General features: G+C 41.7%; 1 protein-coding gene across 1 annotated transcript in view; it reads right to left on the reverse strand.

Annotated features, from left to right (window-relative positions):
- LOC111236123 (neurexin-3b) overlaps positions 1-23,131 on the reverse strand; it is a 281,111-nt gene that overhangs the window by 252,960 nt on the left and 5,020 nt on the right. Inside the window, exons 2-4 of the mRNA XM_022764739.1 lie at positions 22,040-22,057; positions 21,630-21,656; positions 20,075-20,086 (exon numbers count right to left, since the gene is read on the reverse strand). Coding sequence (XP_022620460.1) covers positions 20,075-20,086; positions 21,630-21,656; positions 22,040-22,057 — 57 coding nt within the window. The remainder of the gene's footprint in view (positions 1-20,074; positions 20,087-21,629; positions 21,657-22,039; positions 22,058-23,131) is intronic.

The following is a 23,131-nucleotide window of genomic DNA, read 5'->3' on the forward strand; positions in this document are numbered from 1 at the left end:
CAGAGAGCAGACTACACAACACTCGGTTAAGAAAGTAGTCACATCAAGCTTTGTCGGTGGCTGTGGTCACTGAGGTCGCTCCTCGCGGCTCACTGTGCTGTCAAAAGATTTGACCATGACTTGCAGCAACAGGCTGACTTTCTCTTTGCAGAATTCTATTGAGAAACTTCTGGCCATGTCTCAAGCTTTGCTCAAAGAATATTTGGAATATTTTTTTTGAATTAATGTATACAATTAATCACAATGGATATTCTGCATCACTGAGAGCAACTGAACCTTTTTTCACAGTAATAAACACAGCCAAATCGTCCAGCAGAGTCTCCAGTGCCACATCAAACCAAATTAAATAAGATATATTAAACAAATAACTTCTCTCAGGACTATTAGAATAATTTTGATCCTGTCATTTATTTTCCAAGGGCATTATAGTTAACTTCCATGTATTAAGATGATTTTACAATTGGTACCTTCAGAATAGAAAATTCATTGACCAGAAATATTTCCAATGGTTATTGTAAGCTTTAAGTGCATATGGTAGATGTGTACCTGCGAGCTATTCATTTTTCATAACAGACGCCCGTGAGTGTAACCAATTCATATTATTTTACTTTTTATTACTGATTTAGCCAGTGCGGAGTTGTCTCTGTTGTCTCTGTAGTGCAACACAGGTGTGTTGCACTACAACTCAAGGCTGGAAGGAGCTGCTTGGAAAAAAAAAAAAAAACCCCGTCACATTTCATCTTTTTATGGGCAACAGATGGTGCGAAGAATGAAAAATCAAGTTGCGGCAGGAGAAGAGATTACAGCTTTTTGTCGCAAAACCCTTGCTCAACCTTTGAGAGAAAATGCACGGCAGAGCCTGTTGCAGCATACGTGGAGAATAACTGCAGCCTGATGCAGAATGAAACTATTCAATATGACTAAATAGAAGATAAAGGATTCATTACAGGGAAATAGAAATGCGAAGATGTGGGAGGAGAGGAGGCATATGAAAAGAAAAAAAAAAACAATAAAGATGATTCCATTAAAAAAAAAAAAAAAAAAAGAGAAGTCATACAGTGTATTCCCCGGTCAGAGCGACATCTTTTTTCCACAGCTCTATCAGTCTCAAAAATTAGCTCTTGACAGGCTCCCAGAGGAGTCAGAGGCAGCATGTAGGCCAAAATATATATAAAGCTGTTCCTGCGCCTGGGGCTGGCCAAGAACCAGCAACCAGCCAGCTCCTCTTTGGCTGCATACAAATGCACAGATATGAACATGTGTGCTTACAAAAAACACCACACACCACACACACACACACACACACCACAACAACACACAACACACACACACACAACACACACACACCACACACACACACACACACAACAACGGACACAACAATCATCGCAACACACACGTACAAATATGGGGTTATTTACCAGCTGGAAGCCATGGGGATGTGAGTACAGTACATGTTTGTGTTTATCAGAGTGAAAGATAGAGAGTAGTCCTGACTGAGACTTTTCAGGGACAAACAATGAGTGATTAAGCAAGCCATACCTGTCTGTGTGTGTGTGTGTGTGTGTGCCCCCACATGCATGAAAGCCTGAATGATAATCTTGACATTCATTCGTGCAGCACACACACACACATTCATCATGTTCCAGACCAATTTTTGTGCAGTGGTGAGGCACACAGGACACTGGAGGACACACATCATCCATATGTTTACATCAAAGGTAAGGCTAACTATGAGGGCGGGTAGGGAACAATGCATAGGTTCTTCAAACCTGCCCCCTCCTCAGCCTGTGTATATTCTCATTTGTCCAGGTCATGGTATCCTAAATATACATAGATTAAATCGTGTTTTTGACGTGCAGAACTTGCAGAGGAGGTGCCCTCTCAGAAAACAGGGTAACCTCTTTGTTGCTGAGAGGCAAAAAAAAAAGATAAGCCTTCACACAGTTTGGTGCTTCTCATTTGGCTTCTTTCTAACTTGGTGGTAATAACTGAAGCTGACCAAGATGACTGTATCAGGATCTGTTTTCGCTTCTCTGGATTTTGGCAGTTGAACAGTCAGAGGACACTGTTCAAAGACATTTTAATATGAGTAAATCAAACAGGAACTGTAAAGGTGAGAGGAACATGTCCCAACCCGTATCCACAGTGGAAATAATGCTCTTGTAGTGACACATTTGTAAGGCTCATATTGTCACCTTGATTCTGACCTTGAGGAAGCAGAATTAGTTCTATCGGAGGAGAAGCACGTGTCTGTTCACACGAAACCTGTGTTTGTAAGGAGTACAGTCTAGACCTAATCATATGAAAAGTACCCTTCGATAAATTCACACTGTATATTAAATTGACTTGACTTGTGTGCTGAACATCTTCTACATTTTCTAACATTTTCCATGCCTAGCTTAGTGAGGCTCTACCCCGGGTTTATCAGGCTAGTGTCCCTGACGAGACCTGAGCTACAGCGGAGTTCACACTGGCCCTAAGCTACAGCCATGGCCCCATTCTGCCAGGAAAACCAATTACTTAGTGTTTCAAAGCCCTCTGAGTGCCCGAAAGGGACCCATCATTTAACCATGAGACACTCCAACTTCACTCACTGCCGGCCTTTCAGCACTGGGTCATGCTGACACGCAAATACACATGCATACAAAACCTAAAAATCATACGAGCACCATCAAAACAGACACGGAAGTTAAAATTAGGGAGAGGGACTTATGTTGGAGGATGTTAATATAATCTATCACATAAAAATACAACAGAGGGAAAAGGAGTCATTTTTACCAGCTACCTAAAAACATCACAAACTATCAGCAACATCAACAGCAATCTACCAAGAGAGACACATTATCCTTCATGAAAATATATATAGAAACCCTTGCCAAAAGACTTCAGATCTCTCTTAACTGTATTTTCCCAATTAATTTTTAAACAGCATGGGACAGTGAGTCAGCGGCTAACAGAGTGACCTCTCAGCACCGCAGATAGGGTAAGCTTTCTACGGCTCAGTGTCTTCTTACCACCCTCACTCACACACACACACACACACACACACACTCACACACACACATGCCAACAGGTAAGCTCATGCTCTCAAACACACACACACACACACACACACACACACACACACCACACATAACACACACACACACACACACACACACACATGCCAACAGGTAAACTCATGCTCTCAAACACACACACACACAGACACGGGTCAGGTCTGTTGTACCAGACATGGTGTCATACATTACCCTTTTACGGAAAGCCTCATTTAGCTAAAGAAGGAGCTATTCACGGTTTACACTGTGGTGTTGCTCTGTCTGTAGCTTATCAACTGTATTGTGAGGTAAAAACCTTTAACTCAAATCTTCCTTAGACCACAGCATTCGCCTTCACTATACACAATATGCTCGCTCTTTGTCTGTCTTGCTCTATCTGTCTCTGCAGGACAAGTTAATGAGTCTAATGAGAATAAAGACTGAAGGGGAGAGAGGAAAAGACGGAGAGGGAAGGAGAAAGGGGGGAAGCAATCAGATGTGGCTCTGCCCAGCCCTTGGCAATGACAAAGTGGAGCAATTATGCATGAAGGCTGTGACATTGACTGTGGCATCACCTCTTCTGCTGATCTGTTAAAAAGCAAACATACTCTATAATTCAGTAAGGCACTCACTCAGTCACACATACACACACACAAGCGCAGACACACATCACAACCCTGCCAAACATGTTCAAGGACACAGATGATCATACTTTGACAAGTTAACACGTCTGTGCGCGTGGACTCATCACTGGCTGGTCACTGGCGTGTCACAGCACAGGTCAACAGAAGGTCAGAGCGGCTCTCTGATCTCTCACCCAGTGGGTGTGTTAGCTTCAGAGAGAGGAGAGTATTCCCTTCAAGAGTCGATCACCTACTTTTGGCCTCTCATGTCTCTCTGGACACACAAACACACACACACACACACACACACACAGACACAAAGCTTAAACCTTAACAAAGTGCACACTCAAGGCCCACCCATCATACCTCCCCCACTGCCTCACTTGATGCTCAAGCTCGTGGTGATGGTGTCATGCTTGGGAGAAATATTGATTACTCACAAGAACGAGCCTTCAGTGGCTTTGGTTTACACACTCGCTCATAAACTCAGATGTTCAGGCGTAGAAACATCCAGAGGTATAAAGTGGACCCAGCAACGGGTAACAATAGGAAAAAATTGCACTGGCTTTCTTGACTGTGTTTTTGTATAATGTAAAACAAAAGGTGATTAATATGGAGGTGAATTTTGTTGTTGTTATTCAAGCGCTGTTAAAAAAAAAAACAATTAAGATTAATTACACCTCGAGTCCTATTTGTGCAGTTTTGGCCAATGTTTGGATCGGTAACAAAAGTATTGCTCTCACCATGGTAACTGCTGAGATCTTTCCAAATGGCACATCGCTAAAAATGGATCAAATGGGGCAAGAAACAGGAGCAGACTGGTTGTAAACAAACCCCCTCACAGGCCAAAGTTATTTGGAAGAGAGAAACACGGTGAACTGTAAAGTTATTAACATTTAAAATGGTCATTGTTCACCTTTGACCTAGTTGCCACAGTTGCAGTTTTCTTCTGTACCAAGGAGCTATTTCACACATTTCCAATGTGCTGAGTTTTGCTTTTACAACATCTTACTTGTAGATACTACACTATGTTCCAAGGTCTCAGTGATGTGCATTGTTACTATTACAGACAGAAACAATGGATATACAGCAATGGAATTCAAATAAATTTCACCTTTGTTGGAAAACAAGGTCACCAAGCTACTGTATAGTTGTGTATAACTACTCCTCAGCCTTGGAAGCTGAGGCTGGTAATATTTTATACTGTTGTTAATGCAGACAAATCCCATAAAAAAGACCTGGTTCATACATTTTTAAAAACAGTCGACATGCTTTCATAAAAAATAAAAAATAAAAAAATGGCTGAGTAATTTTATAAAACAGCGTGGTGCTGTAGTTTTTAGCATGAAAAAGGATATTTAAAGGGATAAAACTACATTTCCTACATTTCCTATTTATCCTCTAGCAAAAAACATACCAGCAAATACACGAGGAGAGAGAGCAGCTCACTCTCATTCAGAAAGAAAAGGGAAATGACCCAACAAGACAACTGTATATGAAACACGTCACCTCCTTCAGAATACACAAATAATTAAAGATTTATATTAATGAACCCCTCTAACTGTGCCTTAATGAATCTAATAGTACGTGATTGGATATTATTATTATAGCCACAACGAAACCCCCAGTGTGCTGTGAAACAAGATACACTAGGAAAAGACGCTCACAAAGACTAACACCTGTCAGAATCTACTGTGGGGTCAAAACGTTGCAGCAGCACAGTGTGTTAACTCAGCATATTTCTGCGCAGCTGATCAGCCAATTACCAGACTAATTATTGCCTCTCGCAGATCCGTCAGACAGTGCAAGCGCAGGGTAGTGGAGATCAATAGGATGTGTTAATCCGAGCAACACACACATACACACATGCACACCGCAGCAAGGGAAGGAGATGATCAAACGCTATCAAATGCCTTTGTGAGGCTCTCAGAGGACCCCCAGTCAGGCGCTGAGGCAATAGGGGTTAATGGGTGTGCCGCAATGCTTTTAGACTGGCCTACAAAAACATGCAAGTTGAATCATTATGTGCTCAGCTACACTCAAATTTTGAAAACAGGAGGAAAAAGAGGAGATAAAAGAGTGAAATGATGTTTTGTTTATTTAAGGCTTGAGGGAGGGTCAGGGCTAGGACTAAAGTGGATTGTGAACAGGTAGTGCAGTGGAAGAGGGGACTGAGGGACGGGCGGAGGACGGGTAAGGGGAGTGAATATACAAAACGGCACTGAACTACAACTGAACTGGGAAAAAATGGAAGTGAGAGTAAGAGATAAAGAAAGAGCCGAAAAAAGGGACAGACATGATTAAATCATGAGACAAGAACTACTATTTTCCCATTTCACAAAGCAGCAAATAAAGAGGAGGAGATGGGGAGGGAGAAAAAGAAAAGTGAACTGATGACTGTCTGATAGCCAAATAAGAGGAATGAGGGAGGTGAGTGTGTGACGAATGGGTGAGGGGGAGGGGGTGACAAGAGATTGAAGGGGAGAGAAAGGACAGGGGGATTAAAGAGAGGACAGAGAGGCTGAAATAGTAAGAGGGACTTCAGGGCGGAGAAAAAGGAAGAGAAATCTGGAGTGACAGCAACAAAGAAAATACTAAAATAATCAAGAGAAAACCAGTCGGTACAAGGTGAGAACATAAGAGACAGAAGGAGCTGAAGCATCTCCATCAACTGAGGTCTAAAAAATGAATAAATACCAGAGCCTTGTAGCAGAGTCCTAGTACATTTGTTGTGACAGCACCAGGGATGTAGCTACCATTGAGGACACTGAGGTCATGTCCTCTTTATTTGTGTGTGTGTGAGTTTGGAGATTATTTCTATAATGCACTTAAAAACTTACCAAATGGTGGGTATTTTAGAGTTGGAGTCCAACTTCAATATACTTAAATTTGACCACATTTAAGCCAACAGCGAGAGTATCGATATCAGCGTCTATACAAAGCCTTCATTTGAGGAAAAAGGGTTTGACCCATTTTTACATTTAATGAAATACATCTAACAGTGTTTATAAAAACAGTCTACAATTTAGTGCCTGACGAGCTTGGGACGGCTGTGGTGTGCAGGTAGAGTAGGTCGTCCACTAATCGGTTGGTGGTTCCATTCCCGGCTCCCTCCCTCACTCTGCCTGTGGAAGTGTCCTTTGGGCAAGATACTGAACCCCGAATTAACCAATATGTATTATCAGTGTGTGTATGTTAGAAAAGCGCAGTAAGCACAGAAGATGTGCTGTATGAATGTGTATGTGAATGAGTGACTACAGTGGCCTGTAGTGTGAAGCGCTTTGTAAAGTGCAGTCCATTAACCAAAACTGGATTTCTGAGGTCAAAAGGGTTGGATGACAATATATCAGCATATTTCTATTTATTTATTCAAAACACAATAAACATATACCATATAATGGGGACACTGTCAGACACTTACACACCGATACCTATATATCTGCAATATGCTAATATCATCCCATCACTCTGGCCATGTTAGAGTTCGAATAGTTTCCTGATGTAATTCTAAATGAGGAGAAAATGTCTGACTTAAAAAACATGTTTAAAAAGCCTGAGAATCTGATCAAGCAATACCAAGTTCTGATGCTTGACACATTTCTGTACGCTACAGATGCATTTTGATCAGCACTCATGATTTAGATTCAAAAGCCAGCTCTACAAAACTTTATATTTCTCGAGCAGAGTGTTATTCCTGGCAGTTTTGAGAAGGCTTTGAAACAATTTTAAATCTAATTTAGAGAAAATATAATTCAAGAGTTAATGTCATAAATAAAATATGAAAGGAGGTGGGGCACAGTAGACTATTTCTTAAACCATGGCTATGGCCCTGCACACCACACAGCATCTCTGCAGCAGTTACATCTATGTTATTAGCAAACAAAGTAAAACAGTTTGTGTCAAAGACGGCAGTTTGTGTATTAAACACAAAAAACAACCACAACTAATTACAGACCCACAACATGCAGTACATATTTTCTCTCTCTCAAAGCCCAACCAGCACAAGACTGCACACATGGCTGGATCCTTTCAACACACAAGCACACACACACACACACACACACACACACACATAGAAGAGCAGAGCGAGTGCAGCGTTGGGAGCTGATCAGGGCTTGATTATCTTCCCTCAGTGCAGCGCACCCTAAGCAGAACCAAATCGGATGACTTCATTAGCATATCATCTGCATAATGGCTCTGCCAGAGCAAGGGCATTTGCCTGCTACGTGGCTCCTACCATGTCTCGTTCTGAAGAGGGGAGTGCGCAGGGGTGAGGGTTAGAGATTCTCTTCAATTTTGGTTATAACTAAGCAAATGCTGGGCTCTTTGAAGTCACATGACGGCCTCAGACATCTCAACTGACCAGTTAATTGAGGGCACGGTAAAAAAAAAAAAAAAAAAAAAAAAGGAGAAATTCAACTGAAGATAATTTCTCTCTATTGTGCACAATCGCTGGAGTTTCCTCGCTGATATATCCAATTATAACCCTTTCTGCTGCAAATTAAAGTATGAACAAGTGGGCACGGATGTTTGTTCAGAGAATATTAATTGCATGAATATTTCTATTTTAGCATTCTGAGCATTTCTCTTTTGCAAATTACCTGGGGAATGTTTGGTTAAATAAATGGCTTATAGAAACATGTGAAGTATAGGAATAAGAGTAATATAAAACCCTTAAAAGAAATGATCAATATAAATACTGTCATCTTAGTCTGATCACACAAAAGACCACAAGGTCCTCACCTGTCTCACATTTTCCTCCTCAGTTCTTCTCAGGGTTAAAGCCATGCAATGTTATCAAGGCTCTTGGAATATTCATTCCCTTCTAATGCTGTACCATGGTTTCCATTCCTCACCTCACAAAAGTCTGCCCTTGGTCTCTGTTGAAGAATGGCTCTTTCTTTTTTCACCTTTTTTAACATTTCATATCACTTACTTTATAAGTCTAATGTTAATAGAAGTCACGGCCATTTTTTCCATTAGTCCTGCTTCTTTTTCTTTTAATATGTATTCACCAGCTTCATCATGGTCCTCGGTCAAAATTTCACCAACTTAGATGAAAAAGATATCTTTTTGGAAATAAGACAGCACCTTTTTGTAGCCATCAGTGTCAGGATATTCGAATAGCAGACACGTCGCATGAGGACTACACTTCAACACACGCAAACGTTCACACAGACACGTGTACGAATAACTTGAGAAAAAAGCAGCCACATCCTGTCAGACAAGAGCGCTGCCAAGCAATGGCAGACTCCACAGATGTGAAAGCTGCGGAGGTTGCTATGTCATCGACGGGAAAAGAAAGAGAAGCATGAAAAGGAAGAAAGAAAAAACAAACGCTTGTAATGCGCCGCAGTGATGTCGCACATACGTGTGGGCCACATACGTGTGCAGCCTCAGCCTCCACTTTAATAATCCATTGTCAGGCCTGTACAAAGAGGTGAATCAACAAGTAACAATTATCTAACACAGTAAAGAAAGCCTGAAGAATCTCAAATCTTGACATATTTCCCTCATCTTTTTTCAACATAGCAGTTACTGTGTGGAGCTCACACTCTGAGGTTTTACAACATTATTACCATCATGTTTTGTTTTGTTTTTTTTGCGAGTGCGAGTCCAGTCTGCTGCAACATAGAAAAAGCACAGTCAAACTACAAACTTGAAGGCACAAATATCCATATAAATATATATAGGAAAAGGTATGCACAAAAAAGATTCTGAAAGCGACGGCAACGCTGCTTCATTTATGGGCAAGCTAACTTCTAAACTATTAGCTAGCCACATTAAAACACACTCTGAAACACTGCTTGCAAGTGCGTTCACAAAATGCTTTCGATATAATGGATTTCATTTTTGCTCCTGTCTTTCTTTTCTCTTTTGATAACTAGATTTTACTTTTAAAAATCTTCTAATTCCCAGGTTTCGGGGCCCCTCTCCATGTTGGAGCTCTGGGTACCAACATCCACTATTCCCCTCACAACGACGCCCCTGAAGCCCAGATACTAAAAGTAAGGGATTTAAGTAAGTAACTAGAAAAGAACTTAGGTGCTAAACTCCCCCATAAGTATTCATGGTGATCAGACGTGAACAGACGTCATGATAATATAAATGTACAAAATTCAGCCATTCTCTCGACTACTGAGCTGAGGCCATTAAATATTAAATCTTACTACGGCATGTCAAATGTCATCTCATTTTGTAAGATTCCTCAGAGTTAATATGTGCTCAGACCTAAATTTGGTTGTACAACCAAAATGTTACACGGATTCAAATGTCAAATAAGCCACACTTTACCTAATAGATACAGGAAAATGGTGCAGAAAGTCAAAACGACAATTGAATTTTTTTTCTGAAGGTCATGAGATGTTGGCGCAAAATTTTGCAACCGCAGCCTGGACGGACAGAAACATGTTGGACCAAGGAATCAAAATGTAAGAATCAAGGGGGGAAATGTGTTGATGTGCTTCACATTCGCAGAGTTGTCTGCAAAAATGTGCTGTTGTAAATGTCACCATTGCAGCACTATTCACATCTGTCTTTGCCCACTGCAAAGAAAATGTTTCACCAAACTTTACAGAAGCCTTTAATGTAGTTTCTGGGATATCATACTAGCTAACAGACAAACAGACACAGAGACAAACTGGATTGAAATCATCACATCCTTGGCCAGAGGTGGCAAAACAGAGGCCAAGAGGACGAATTAAATAAAGACAAAACAGAGAGGGAGGAGAGGAAGAGCGAAAGAGGCAGTGTGCTCTGACAGTGGCTGCTGCGTTTCTTACCATTCTGCTGCCATGTTTGTTTACTTTCTCCCTGGTGTGAACATCTATGCATGGCTGCAGCCATCACATCTACACATGTCACCCCTCTGCACAATCACACAAACACTCCGCACAAACACACGCTGCTTCCACATATTCCTAAGCCTCTCTGCGCTCATACTTAAGACTCTCACAATACAGCCCTTCAAGCCACATCTTAACCTAGTTCTTCGTATAAATCCTACTCATAAGGTCTCAGGCACTTCACAAACAATGCACAGCATCCCTGAGTTTTCAGCCAAATGTGATCACTCAGTGTACTACTACTCCTGCAAGAAAACCTTGTCTCATTTTGCTCATTTTTTCGATTTGAAATGAGGGTGTGTTTGACACATATATCTGACTAGTGAGCGATGAAAACATGTTTTTAATTGCAACACTGGGTGGTCATTAAATCAACAGACTTTGAAGCTAGAGTAAGTATGCTATGACTTGCATCTGTGACAATGCAGATGTACATTTATGTAACACGTCAATGGATCGTCTTTTTGCTGCTGTGTGTGAACAGTGCATATTTTATGTTTGCCCAGCAGCAAGGCCAATAATGAACGCTCAAATATTTCATGGAAGCATATTAAACATTTTGTTGGGGATGTGACTTAACCAAGAGCAATATTCTTTGGGTGGTAAGTAGCAACGAAAATAAAGATGGACAAATATGTCAGTTACATATTCACATGTTCCCTATCTCTCTCTCTCTTTTCTCTTCCTCTTTCTCTGTCGCTGTTGCGTAACCACTGACGCACTCATGATCCGTGAAAAAGTGGGAATCAGTTTTGCTCGGTTGATCCCAGAGGTCAGCAAAAGAGAGAGAGAGAGAGAGAGAGAGAGAGCAGAGGGAGAGGAGTTAAGAGAGCACAAGGCCAGAAGAGAGTGGAAAGGAAAATGAAGGGAGAGATGACCAATTGTCAGGCTGGCATCAGTGAGCTGGTGTCTGGGTAAGAATTGTGCAATGTGGCTGATAATGTTTTAGGGAACTGGAGACACAGGAAATGGCTCAGAGAAAGGGGATAAGACAGGGCAGGACATGACATGGGAGAGAATAATGTAAACTAAATGGAAAACAAAAAGCTAAGTAACAGAAAGGAACAAGAGTGTGGGGGGAAAAAAAAGAGACACAACGTAGAAGCAGGGAAATGGGAAAACATGTAAAGGAAATTAGAAGAGAAGAGACAATCGATTCCTCTCACGGATTCTAGTGATAAATGTAATGAAACCAGTGCAAAACCTAGTTTATTCCTCTATAATAAAGCTTTGAAACACAAACAGAATTGCTTGTTGCCTCCACTTTTCAAGCACAATTCAGACTCTGGCTTCTATGAAGTGGAAGGGGGACTGTAGGAGGAAAACCCACACGTGCAGAGGAGGAGGTCTGTGTTTACAGCTCATATTTTCTGACTACTTGAGGAGCAGCCGGTCAGTGCTGAAATCAATTTGACCAATGCCCTCAATTTTTTAGCAACTTTGAAATCCACCTCAAGGATTGTGGTGTAGTTTCAGACTGAGTAATGAGGAGAGGCAAAGTTAAACTCAATTTCAGGGTGAGCGTCTGGCCATTAATAGCCGTTTATCAACAGCACGGCCAAAGCGCGCCAAGGCCAATAAGTGCCAGCTGGTGCTCTGAATCCCAACGTCTGAGGCATAACAGGAAAACCCGTTTTCATTGCCTCTGTGACACTGCATGGATGCAAACAAACCAAACCTCTGGTGACACAGTGCCTATCTCCATCTCATGCATTACAAAGGACATGAAAGGAAAAATGCCTCATTTTCCAGCATGCAATCATGTGTCAGTAGGTTAAAGACTGTGTTAAGGGGAGAGAGAGTTGCTGAGCAAATGTTCCCTCCTTATTTTTATTCTTTTGAACAGCAAAACAGCAGTGAATCAATTCAGCAACAATTCGTTTCTGTTTCTTTTGTCATGTGCAGTAATAGCCTTCGCAGCTGTCAGCACCTTAGCCGTCACCGAGTTAACAGATTGTTCACCCGTTGACGTCTGACTGAACTCGACAAGATGGTGAAACACAATGGTGCATTAAAGGTACCCCCCTTTGCCACAAGTAGCGCTATGGAGTAATGGTCTGACGAGATGGCTACAGTTTTATTTGTCTGGTGTCCATGAGATGAGGTTGCACACCCGTAAGTTGCAACAACATGATAACAAAGCGGGCGACTACAAGCTAGCAAACTTGGATGCAACAAATACCGGTTTTTAAATTTACAAAAATGGTTTTAAGGAAAATCACTCAATATGTTTCAATGGAGTTTTGGGGAAAAAATTTTATGTAAACTTTCTCTACAGGAAAACTCTGCAGTGTACTTGCACACTACACCAATTTAGCTTGTTGTTGTTTTTAAGAAAGAACAAAAAAGAAAATATTTGCAACTGAATCAGATATATTCCACACATTCTTCTACCTTGTCAAAACCAGGCACCTAGATTACCAACAATGCAATTTGTAGACTGGACGGTTTGGTCAGAGTTTCAAGTGCGTTATTCTAGTAGTGGCTAATGTAGCCTCAAGATGCTAGTCTCAAGGAGCAAGGAGGAGCAGGTTACAGAGGTCTGGTGCGCTCTCTTCTTTCTAACTACAAACCCAAGATTTTTTTTCCACAGTATCAACCAACACTGACTCAGGTGACAGCACTTGAGGCAATTTGTCAGAGTTTGCATAGCTCCCTCTGGAGCCACAGAAGGTTTTATGCAGCTTTTTTTTTTTCCACATATGCAGTAACACTCTCTACCAGACCTTTAAAAAGGCTTTAATGTGTAAAATTTGTACAGCTCCTATATCAACAAAATAACATAAGGGTCACTGCACATGTGCAACTGAACACAATGAAAATCCAAAATCATTATCTGTAATCTTACTTACTTTTTGTCCAATCTGTGGCACTGTGTACAATAAGGAAGAACTCTGTTCACTTCAAACGAAAGATCTCAAGTTAGTGAGTGAGTCACTTAAGTGCTGTGCACACAGGCAGCGTGTGGCTGGCATCAACCCACCAGCACCTCATCATTTCATGCATAAGCTCACAAACAGACAGCACTGTGATAAATCATTACCGGTTGATAGTGGTCAATACATCATTATATGCCACTAGCCAATTTCCAAGTATTGACACACTTTATTTCCCTGAAAAAGCAGCAGATAAATTATATTTGCTGTCCAGAACGGCATAACAAATAAGGCAAAACTATGTAACGCTGTGCACCAAAACATAATTTTTCTCTTTTTATATGATCTCCATTTTTTGAGGGAGAGAGTATATTGGTTGACTATTACCTGAAACTACTGTGTAACACTGCAAAAAAGGCACTGTGAACTGCTAAAAAGTCACTGTGATATCTCTGACTCAGTAGTGGCAAAGTCCAGTGAACTAACCAAAGAAAAAGCTCTGAAGAGAATGGACAGAGCTGAACATAAATCCCACTGAAGCCTGGCAGCATCTGTGGACAGGCAGTAAGCAGCAGCATAGTGCTCCCATCTTGAGCCTGACTGTGATGTGAGGCTCATGAATGTCCACAGTATTTTTGAACTGGAGAAACACAGGAAAGGAGGCGAGAGAAAGTGAGAAAGGCTAACTAGAATACTGAGGCCGACAGAGATGAATAGGGTGGGACAAAGGCAGAGAGGGAGAGTGAGAGAGATGGAGCCAGAGTCAGAGGAAAGGTGACAGGCAGGGAGAGAATATACAGAGAGGGAGGGAGGGGAGGGGGAGAGACGGAAACAGAGCGTGTGACAGAGGCAGAAAGCAAAAATCTTGTCTGTGTGAACTTTGCGGCAGGACTTTGAGGGGATAATTAGGGAGAGTGACTCCAGAAGCGGAGAATAAGTTCTCAGTCCTAAGCCTTCATGCAGAGGGATTAGGCTCGAGCTGAACTCCTCACTCCTCCTCTCCCTCCCTCCCAGCACTCTAACTGCTCTCTAAAGTGGACTCGCCCCCATTGCCAAGTTATGTCCGAAGCAACTATAGCAGTGCTCTCTCTCTGTCCACCCCTGGAGACCAAACAGTTTCATTACAGAGTGAGCCATTTCTGTATCATCTCCAGCACAAGGAGCAAGTACACTTATAAAAAACAACATGCACACTGTAATTCTCTTCATTACCCAGCAATCGTGTGCAACATATTGTTATCATGTACAGCATATTTCATCATGATACTCATATTAGGATGAGGCCATGTCAACAAGGTTTTAAATTAACTCCAGATTTCATTATTGCAAGGTGCAACATATATTTGGACTCTCCTCATTGTGTGTTTGCATTCAAGTTAAATTCTCTCAGGGTTTTTTTTTATTTTTATTATTGCATGTGTCAGAAAGAAGACCAGGTGATAAAATGGAAACATTTTAAGTACTGATATTTTTTGTGTTCAGAGGAAAGCTATTCGGTGACGCCGGCAACGAGACCCACAGGCTGTAACACAGAGTTTCACCTCTGACCTTGGGCTACACTGTCAAATCCCAGTGAACACCATCCAGGTGTCAAAAGAAAGCACATCACTGATGAGAGATAGGGGAGAAAATAATTATCACAAGTCAGTGAGTGCAAAATGGGTCTTCATGTGGAGGACAATATGGTCTGAGCATGTTTTGCTTTTTTTGCTTGTGCTATGTTAGCACAAAATATGCTAAGGAAGTGCTTTTGATCAATGCTTTGCAAGCAGGTCCAAGCAGCAGATCTAAGTGGGTTGTGATACTTTTAGAAAAGTGTACTTCAGGTAGGAAGCTCAGTAAACTGTCAAATCAAAAACTGCTATAATCAAAATAAGTACAAATACAGACATGGCCAAAATTATAGGTGCCGTTCCACCTATGAAGAATAACCGTTGAAACTGACAGAAGTAATTGGCATCCACTATTCACTATTCTCTATTCCATACGTAATAGAACAGACACACTGGTTTTGATTTTCAGTGTAATATATGATTTTAAATAATTAAACAAATGAAAATGTCAAGAACAAATATATTGGGTCCCTTAAGCTAATAAAACACATCCTTTGAGGCAATCACTGCAATCAAACACTTTTTGTAGCTCTTAATGAGACGTCTACACTTCCCAGCTGGTAGTTTGGCTGAACTCTTCCTCAGCAAACTGCTCCACTTCTTTCGGCTTTGATGGGTGCCTTCTCCCAACTGCGAGTTTCAGCTCTTTCCACAGATGTTCAACTGGATTAAGACCAGGACTCACAGCAGGCCACTTTAGAACTGTCCAATGTTTTCTTCTCATCCATTCCTGGCTGCTTTTTAAATGTATGTTTTGGGTCATTATCGTCTTGGACGAGCCATGACCTGAAACTGAGACAGAGCTCTCTGACACTGGGCAGTGTATGTTTAACTTCAGAATGCTTTGATGATCGCCTGATTTCATTTTGCCAGGCACAGATTCAAGCCCCCCTGTTCCAGATGCTGCAAAGCAGCCCCACAACATAACTGAACCTCCTTCGTGTGTCACACTGGGGATGGAGTTCTTTTCTTGGAAAGCTTAATTTTTCCCTCTGTGAACATGGAACTAATGTGACTTACAGAATAGCTCTATCTTAATATATATGTCCAATGCTTCTCCCGGAAACATGATGACTGAAACATATATTGCAAGCAAACTCCAATCAGATGTGTTGTGTTTCTCTTCTTCCATGGAGCTCAGAAAGCGATGTACAGTGCTTCCAGACACTGTAGTTCCAGGATCTTGGAGGTCAGCATGTATCTGTTTTGAAGTTGTCATTGGTTCTTTTTCTGCCATTCAAACTATCCTTCTGTTCAATCTGGGGTCAGTTTTCCTCTTGCAAACTCCTTGAGGGAGGTTACGGTTTATGGCTACGGTCCCATGAACCTGAAACATTTTCATAATATGAGCAACTGTGGTCAGAGGAACATGAAGCTGCTCAGAGGCCATCTTTCGGCGATTACTTTAACCACACTTGGCAGTCATTTTTTCACGGTGTGAATGCAAGCCCTTATGGCCAGATCTCATTATCCAGATGACTTATTTAGATCAGCTGTAAGTCAGGTTTTTGATTGGTATTTGGGCTCACATGAACATTGACAGCTCAGTTAATTAAATCATTCAATTCGCAACGAGACGAACATGAGTGATCTCAATTACATTTTCTTAATTGTATATGCTTAAAACATGACAGCTCAACCACTACAACCTGAAAATAGAGATATTATATGTGCAGTTCAATAAGCTAAACATATCTGCAGGTTGAAGTGCCGCGTGTTACTAACTGGAGCAATGTTGCTAACTGGAGCACAGTCCCTGGTCCACTGCCATGGCTTCTAAAAAGTTTGCTACATCGTCACAGCTATGCATCAAAAAAAGTTGCATCTCTGAGCCAAGAACAATCGGGACCTCTCTGACTGCGAGGGACTATAACTTTCTGGATGGATGGCTCAGGGTACATGCGGCATCGGCCCCAGATTTGAGTACAGGGATGACAAGGTGCTCCATATTTTTCATTAGAAATATGTGCCCTCACAACACTGACATGCTCCCCTGGTCCCTTCATCTGCAGCACTCCATCCTTTCCCGTTCTATCTTTCTCTCCTTCTTTCGCCTTCAGCCCCTTCCCCCCGCTCTCTCTAGCTTCTCCCCTCGGGTCTATTCTCTAGTCTCTTCTCCCCAGCCTCCCACTTACCGTGCCCTCTGACCACTGTGCCATTTACAGTACATATACGCAACTGCAGAGACATGAATGTAATAGCACAGGGACTCGCTGTAAGGCATATCCTCATTTTACACATCAGGATCTCAGTATTTCACAATAAAAAGTCGTATAATAAGTTGCGTAAAATGAAAACTGCCTTGTCTGAGTGCTTTAAAATGATCTTTTATATCTCTAATGGTAATTAAGTGATTTTTGATTAAGTAGCTGTAATTCTGACAACATTATTCTCATTATTAAGATAGTTATTCCTTTCCACACAAAACTCTGGAGCCTAGCCAGGGATCATTGCAGGGTTAATGTAGAGAGAGACACTCAGTCACACTTTTAATGACATACGCGTAATTTAAAGTCCCCTGTCCATCTGATTTGCATGTTGGAGGAAACTGGAACACCCAGACGAAACCCCCACGGACTCCACATATTAAGGACCACAGTCATGCATCAAACCTGGGTCCCTCTTGTCGTGTTATGCAACAACACTAACAACCAAACCACTGTGGGACCTCTCACCACACACTGAACGGCCCACTGCTACCTGATATGCTGAAGTGATACAAGTGTAAGGGAATTCTGTTTTTGGTTGGCCCCATCCACGGGGAGAAAACAGTGCAGGGTCTGATACAGCAGTAATTGTAATCTCATTGAGATCACATTTCAGTTCAAAAGACAGAAAATACACAGCTTTCCATTACTTCATATCAATCACGATAGATGATCATACAGTAACTGACTGTTCTCTAAGCCCTTCCCCAGAACAGCAACTGTCCAATCATAGCTTAGCAACTGTAACTAGGCATGACAAGCCTGTCAAGCTTTGGATTTCTGCACTTCAAGACACAGGGTGCATGAGGCTGCAGTAAGACCTACACTCTGCATCTAAAGAGTTGGGAGGGTTGAGCCTTTTTTTTTTTTTTTTTTTAGCATTTACAACAAAAACCCAAAATATAATTGTAAGAAATGGATTCAAAAGTGTGTTTTTCTGCTCCAATATAAGCTGCAAATGTTAGCATGTCTGGCTAACTAGTGTAGTAACCGAGTGTTACTTCCAAAGCCAAGAGGCACATCACACTACCTTAGTTTGTGCGATTATGGGTTATAGAAAAAAAAAACTCTTCCACGAGTAGCACCTTCACTGTGTGTACTAATTAACCAGTTAGAGCTGATAATTCTGCCAGGGACAGCTGCAAGTAAAATAAACAGCTGCAGGCTTAAAATGAGAAACCTGCTTTTGTCTACCTGTCTGCAATTATGGAACCATTGTTTCGAAAATGACTGACAATTTAGAGTGATGAAGCTGCCCCCTCTTAACATTGTAAACAAAAAGCCTGACAGGCATAGCAACAGTAACCAAGAGGGACAGGCACATTCAGTTGTTCAAAACTGTGAACATAGATGACTCACACATACCATTGTAGTCGGTTCTTTTGTGACCAGGTTTCAGTCAAAAGTCAGACAATACACAATTTGCCTTAAACTGATATCAGTCAGGATCATAATTCACAAGCATACACAAACACACACACAGACAGACACACACACAACATGCATGACCACACACAACTACAGAGTGTATCACGTGGCTTTGATAAATGAATAATGAGGATATTCTCTGCACAACGGCAACAGAGGTCACTGCTATGACCTCATTCAAACGAAGCCAAAATATCAGATGAAATTCACCGATCAGCTCCTTTTCAACAGACACAGAAACTGTCACGTCCAATTAAGCACTTAGAGACACACACACGCCTCATCTTCACACAGACAGTCCATGCGTCAGTGTTGTGCAAGTTCACACCTCCCAACAGCTCAAAGTTCAGTTCACACAAATTAAACTCAACCAGTTCATGCTCATACTTCACAATTTTGAATTTCGGACTTAGTTCACAATTCCAAAAAAAGAACTAGTTCATGTTCATTTCATCCATTTTTTTTTTTTTTTAAAAACAAGCTGCTCTGAACTTTTCTTTTTCAGTAGAACCTCCTCCTACTCTATCATTGCCTCTTCCCAAACTCAATGAATTACTCTATACTACTATAGAATCACAGACAGCATTGTTTAAATTAAGCAGTCGGATTGCCCTGGTCCCGCGGTTATATGTCAGGTGTTAGGCGCCAGCTAAGGCAACCCTCCGAGGGCCCACATGAACGCGCCATAACTGGGGAGATCCATGAGAAGGGCCAACGCCACCACCGTTTCCCCATTCAGCGTCAGACACTCCTGTGTTTGATTTGCAGACACTAGCCGTGCCGGACGCATACCGGGTGCCACCGTAAAACACGGTTCTTCACCTGATGTTTTTTTTTTTTAGTGGTTGGCAAACAGCTTTCTGGTGCATTACCCCCACCCTCTGGTGCCTTAATTGCAAATTGATACATTCACTTCACCGTTCACAAAGAACACGAGCATGTTCAATGATCACTCATTTAGCACGTACACGCACAGCGCTGTCCAAGTTTAATATCAACTGTTTGCAAAGACACTGAATAATTCAAACTACGACTAACATCATTTTAAATTTAACAGTGATAATCATGTGAAAATCTCCAGTCTCCAGTACTGACACCATATTTCTCTCCATTTCAACTCATCTCTCTGCTCACTCACTCATCCTTCATGCAACAGTAAATACGGGCAATCGTTAGCTGGAGAGCATCGAGCTCCATGATTTTTCCCTTTTTCCCTCAAACACACAGATGAGCACATGCCCACTTTTAATGAACAGACATAATGAATGATTAACCAGTGGCAGCCCAAGCACAGATTCCACACACACGCATGCACACGTACGCACACACACGCACACACCCCCCCTCCCACACACACACACACACCCACACACACACACACACACACACAGCTCTTGCAGTGCAGATAAGAGTACAGTAAGGAAAAAAGGGATTTCTGTACCTTTGTTTCTACCTACAGTTTTGGACAGGAGAAAGGATCCGCAGAGATAAAAGAGGGAAGAGTGTCATCCCGCGCAGAGCATCAGAGAAAGACAGCAAAAAGTGGGGATAAGCTATTGTTAGTCTACCATAAGCCTGTACACTGCCAACTGACAATTTCATGCAAAATGTTGACAATCATGCAAATGGTGGGGAAATGAGAGAAGCGAGTGTGGGCAGCAGACAACTGACACTTCACAATTTTAGCGTTCTCTGTTTTCTTTATCTTTTGCTGAACTGCATCTCCACACTGAGGTCAGACAGAAAGAGGCATTGATCAAAATTTATCGGTACATCATCTGAAAAGAAGTGGCACTGGAAGCTTGGTAACTTGCAGAGGCGACCTTCCATTGTGGCCAGTTGTGTTTGCGGCAAAATGGTAATGAAGAAGAGCGCTCTGTTGACCTCCCTTGTTACTCGGGAGACGAAAGAGAAGGCTATGAAGAAAAGCTTTACAGCACAGCTAATATAATCGCTTTCTCAATTTTGGACTCTCCAGTTATCTCCGTCACCTTAAAAGGTCAGCGCTGTCCAGACGGTTTGCAACTGGTTGGTGAGTACGGAGTTGAACTATATGCGAAAGCATATCGAGAATTTACGTTTCCATGCAAATCCAAAGATCTTGCCAATTTCACAGCTCTAAATGCTGGTGTGACAGAACCCTAACACAGTTCCTTCTGAACCCTATATAAAGCATTGGTTCTACAAAATCATCCAATCTCATGTGTTACGATTGAAAACTAGCTCTAAATGAACCTTAAGGTGAGTTTATTTTCGTTACTGCTGTTTCCAAGGTCAAGAATGAACATAAAATAATTTGTTTTGAAATTATCTGCTCATGATAATAACAGTATGGTTTATTGTAGTTATGGAAAATAAAATATGGTTAAAGTATAATTAAGGTTAGGCAACTCAAACACTTGTACTATATCTAACCATGACAATTTTTCCTCCTCTTTATCTCCCATACCAATCCTTGTCTTCTTCCTCTAAGCTGTCTCCCCAAATTCCAGTGATTTCCTTATCCACCCTCCTGCTCCCCTGCTTTTCATCCTCCCTCCCTCACGCCTCCGCTACCCCATCACTGCAGAGGTCGAGTAGGAACAGTGGAGTGTGTCACTGCATGTTAGCTGTGGAACTGAAAACAGTCCACAATTATGTAATACACAGAAACCTGGGTGAAACGAGGGTGAGGAGACACAGAAGCAGAGAGAGAGAGAGAGAGGGGGAGAGAGAGAGAGAGAGAGAGAGAGAGAGAGAGACAGAGAGAGAGAGATGAAGGTGAGATGAGGAACATGCCATGCCGCCATGCATCCTTCCCCACCAACACACACATAGACCCACACAAACCCTCCCACTTCTCTGCAGCAACAATGAAAGCACAGCAACACACAAATGCACATGGACAGGTAGTGAAGGCACACAGCGCAAAATTACGCCCCAAAACCAAGCTAGGCGGCGAGTGAACACAAAAAAAAAAAAACAATAGAGATCTACAAAGAAAAAGAAGAGAGTACCTTGCTCTGCCTTCAGGTGTGCGAGGCCTTGAAGAGAAAAATCAAACAGACAGGAACAGAGAGAAAATTTGAGGAACAACAGCACACCAATACTACACTTGTATTGCCATTATGCATGCTTTGCATGATGGCAAACCATGGCTATCACACTAAAAGCAAAGCTTTCCCAAGTGCATTTGAAAGCTTTCTGTTGAAACAGACAAATGACTAATAAAGAGAGCAACACAGTATGTGAATATAAAGTAGCTCTGCAGGTTGTTTACTGAATAAATGTCAACTATAACAATATTACTGGTACATTTTTCCTTGAAGTTTGAAAACTGAATGAATTACAGATTACATAATGTGATATGAAATGAACTGCTGCTTAAGTTGAACTGAAAGTGTGACCTGTCTTTCTTGAGACTCACCTGGTTTTCTCTGGACTGCTGTGGAGTTGTCAGAAGAAGAAGGAGAGAAAGCAAAGAGAAGTCCTGCATTAGTGACACACTACAGCCGCTTTTGCATGTTGGTCTACCATGCAAAACATACCACACTTCTAAGCATTGTGTTGCCATGTAAGGAGCGGAGAGCTGCCCCTTGACATGCCTGATCAAAATAACTACCTCAGTAAAAATCCCTGTGGAGAAAAAAAACACAAAGTTTCATCTGTCCCGTCCTCTCAGGGAACCAGATTGACATGACACCTTTGCCAATCAACTCTTACACATTTCGAATATTGTTACAGTAACATAATATTCTGCAGCTTGTATCGCACAGAGTGCCTCACACACATAAGAGGAGACATAAATCCACACCCACACAGAGGATTTATGGTGTTGTGAGGTTTGTGGATCTCAGGACGCTCCTTCTTAGACCCATATCATACTCCTCCACTTCCCCCCTTTTGCCCCTTTAACCCACCCACCCACCGACATTTTCTTCACTGCTGACCCAAATTCAACACACCCCTTGTGGTTTCTCAGGGGAACGCTCACTGTGGGATTCCTGTAGTTCACAGCATGGCATGACAAAAAAAAAAAAAAAAAAAAAAAAAAAAAAAAAAGAGAAAAAAAATAAGCCACACATTAAGCTTCATCCCTTGCAGCAAACATCCTCACCAGGATCTCACCAGTGGATGACACCTTGTGGGTATCAAACATGCCAGTCTGATTTAGGGCACATGAGAGATCACTGGGTGAATTCAGTCTCAGTTGTATACGTGGTTATATGTTGCGCTGTATTACAGGATTCCACTTTTTTTCCCCACCAAACCTGGTGCTTGTAGCCTGAAATGAATTTTGAGAAATTTCTGCAATCAGAGCCCCTAAAGAGTATCAAGGACTGACACGAGGAAATTAAATTAATCTTAATTAAATGTTGGCTCTAATGCACAAATATCAGATGTTAATTTGACTGTCTTGATCTCTGCCCAGGATGCAACAGAGGCCTGGTCCGTTTCCCACCACTTGATATAACTGGGGATTTTCAATGCTTTACTTTATTTTTTCTCCCTGACAGCA

This window comes from Seriola dumerili, unplaced genomic scaffold, assembly GCF_002260705.1.
Source record: "Seriola dumerili isolate Sdu_G_001 unplaced genomic scaffold, Sdu_1.0 BDQW01000025.1, whole genome shotgun sequence".
NCBI lineage: Eukaryota > Metazoa > Chordata > Actinopteri > Carangiformes > Carangidae > Seriola > Seriola dumerili.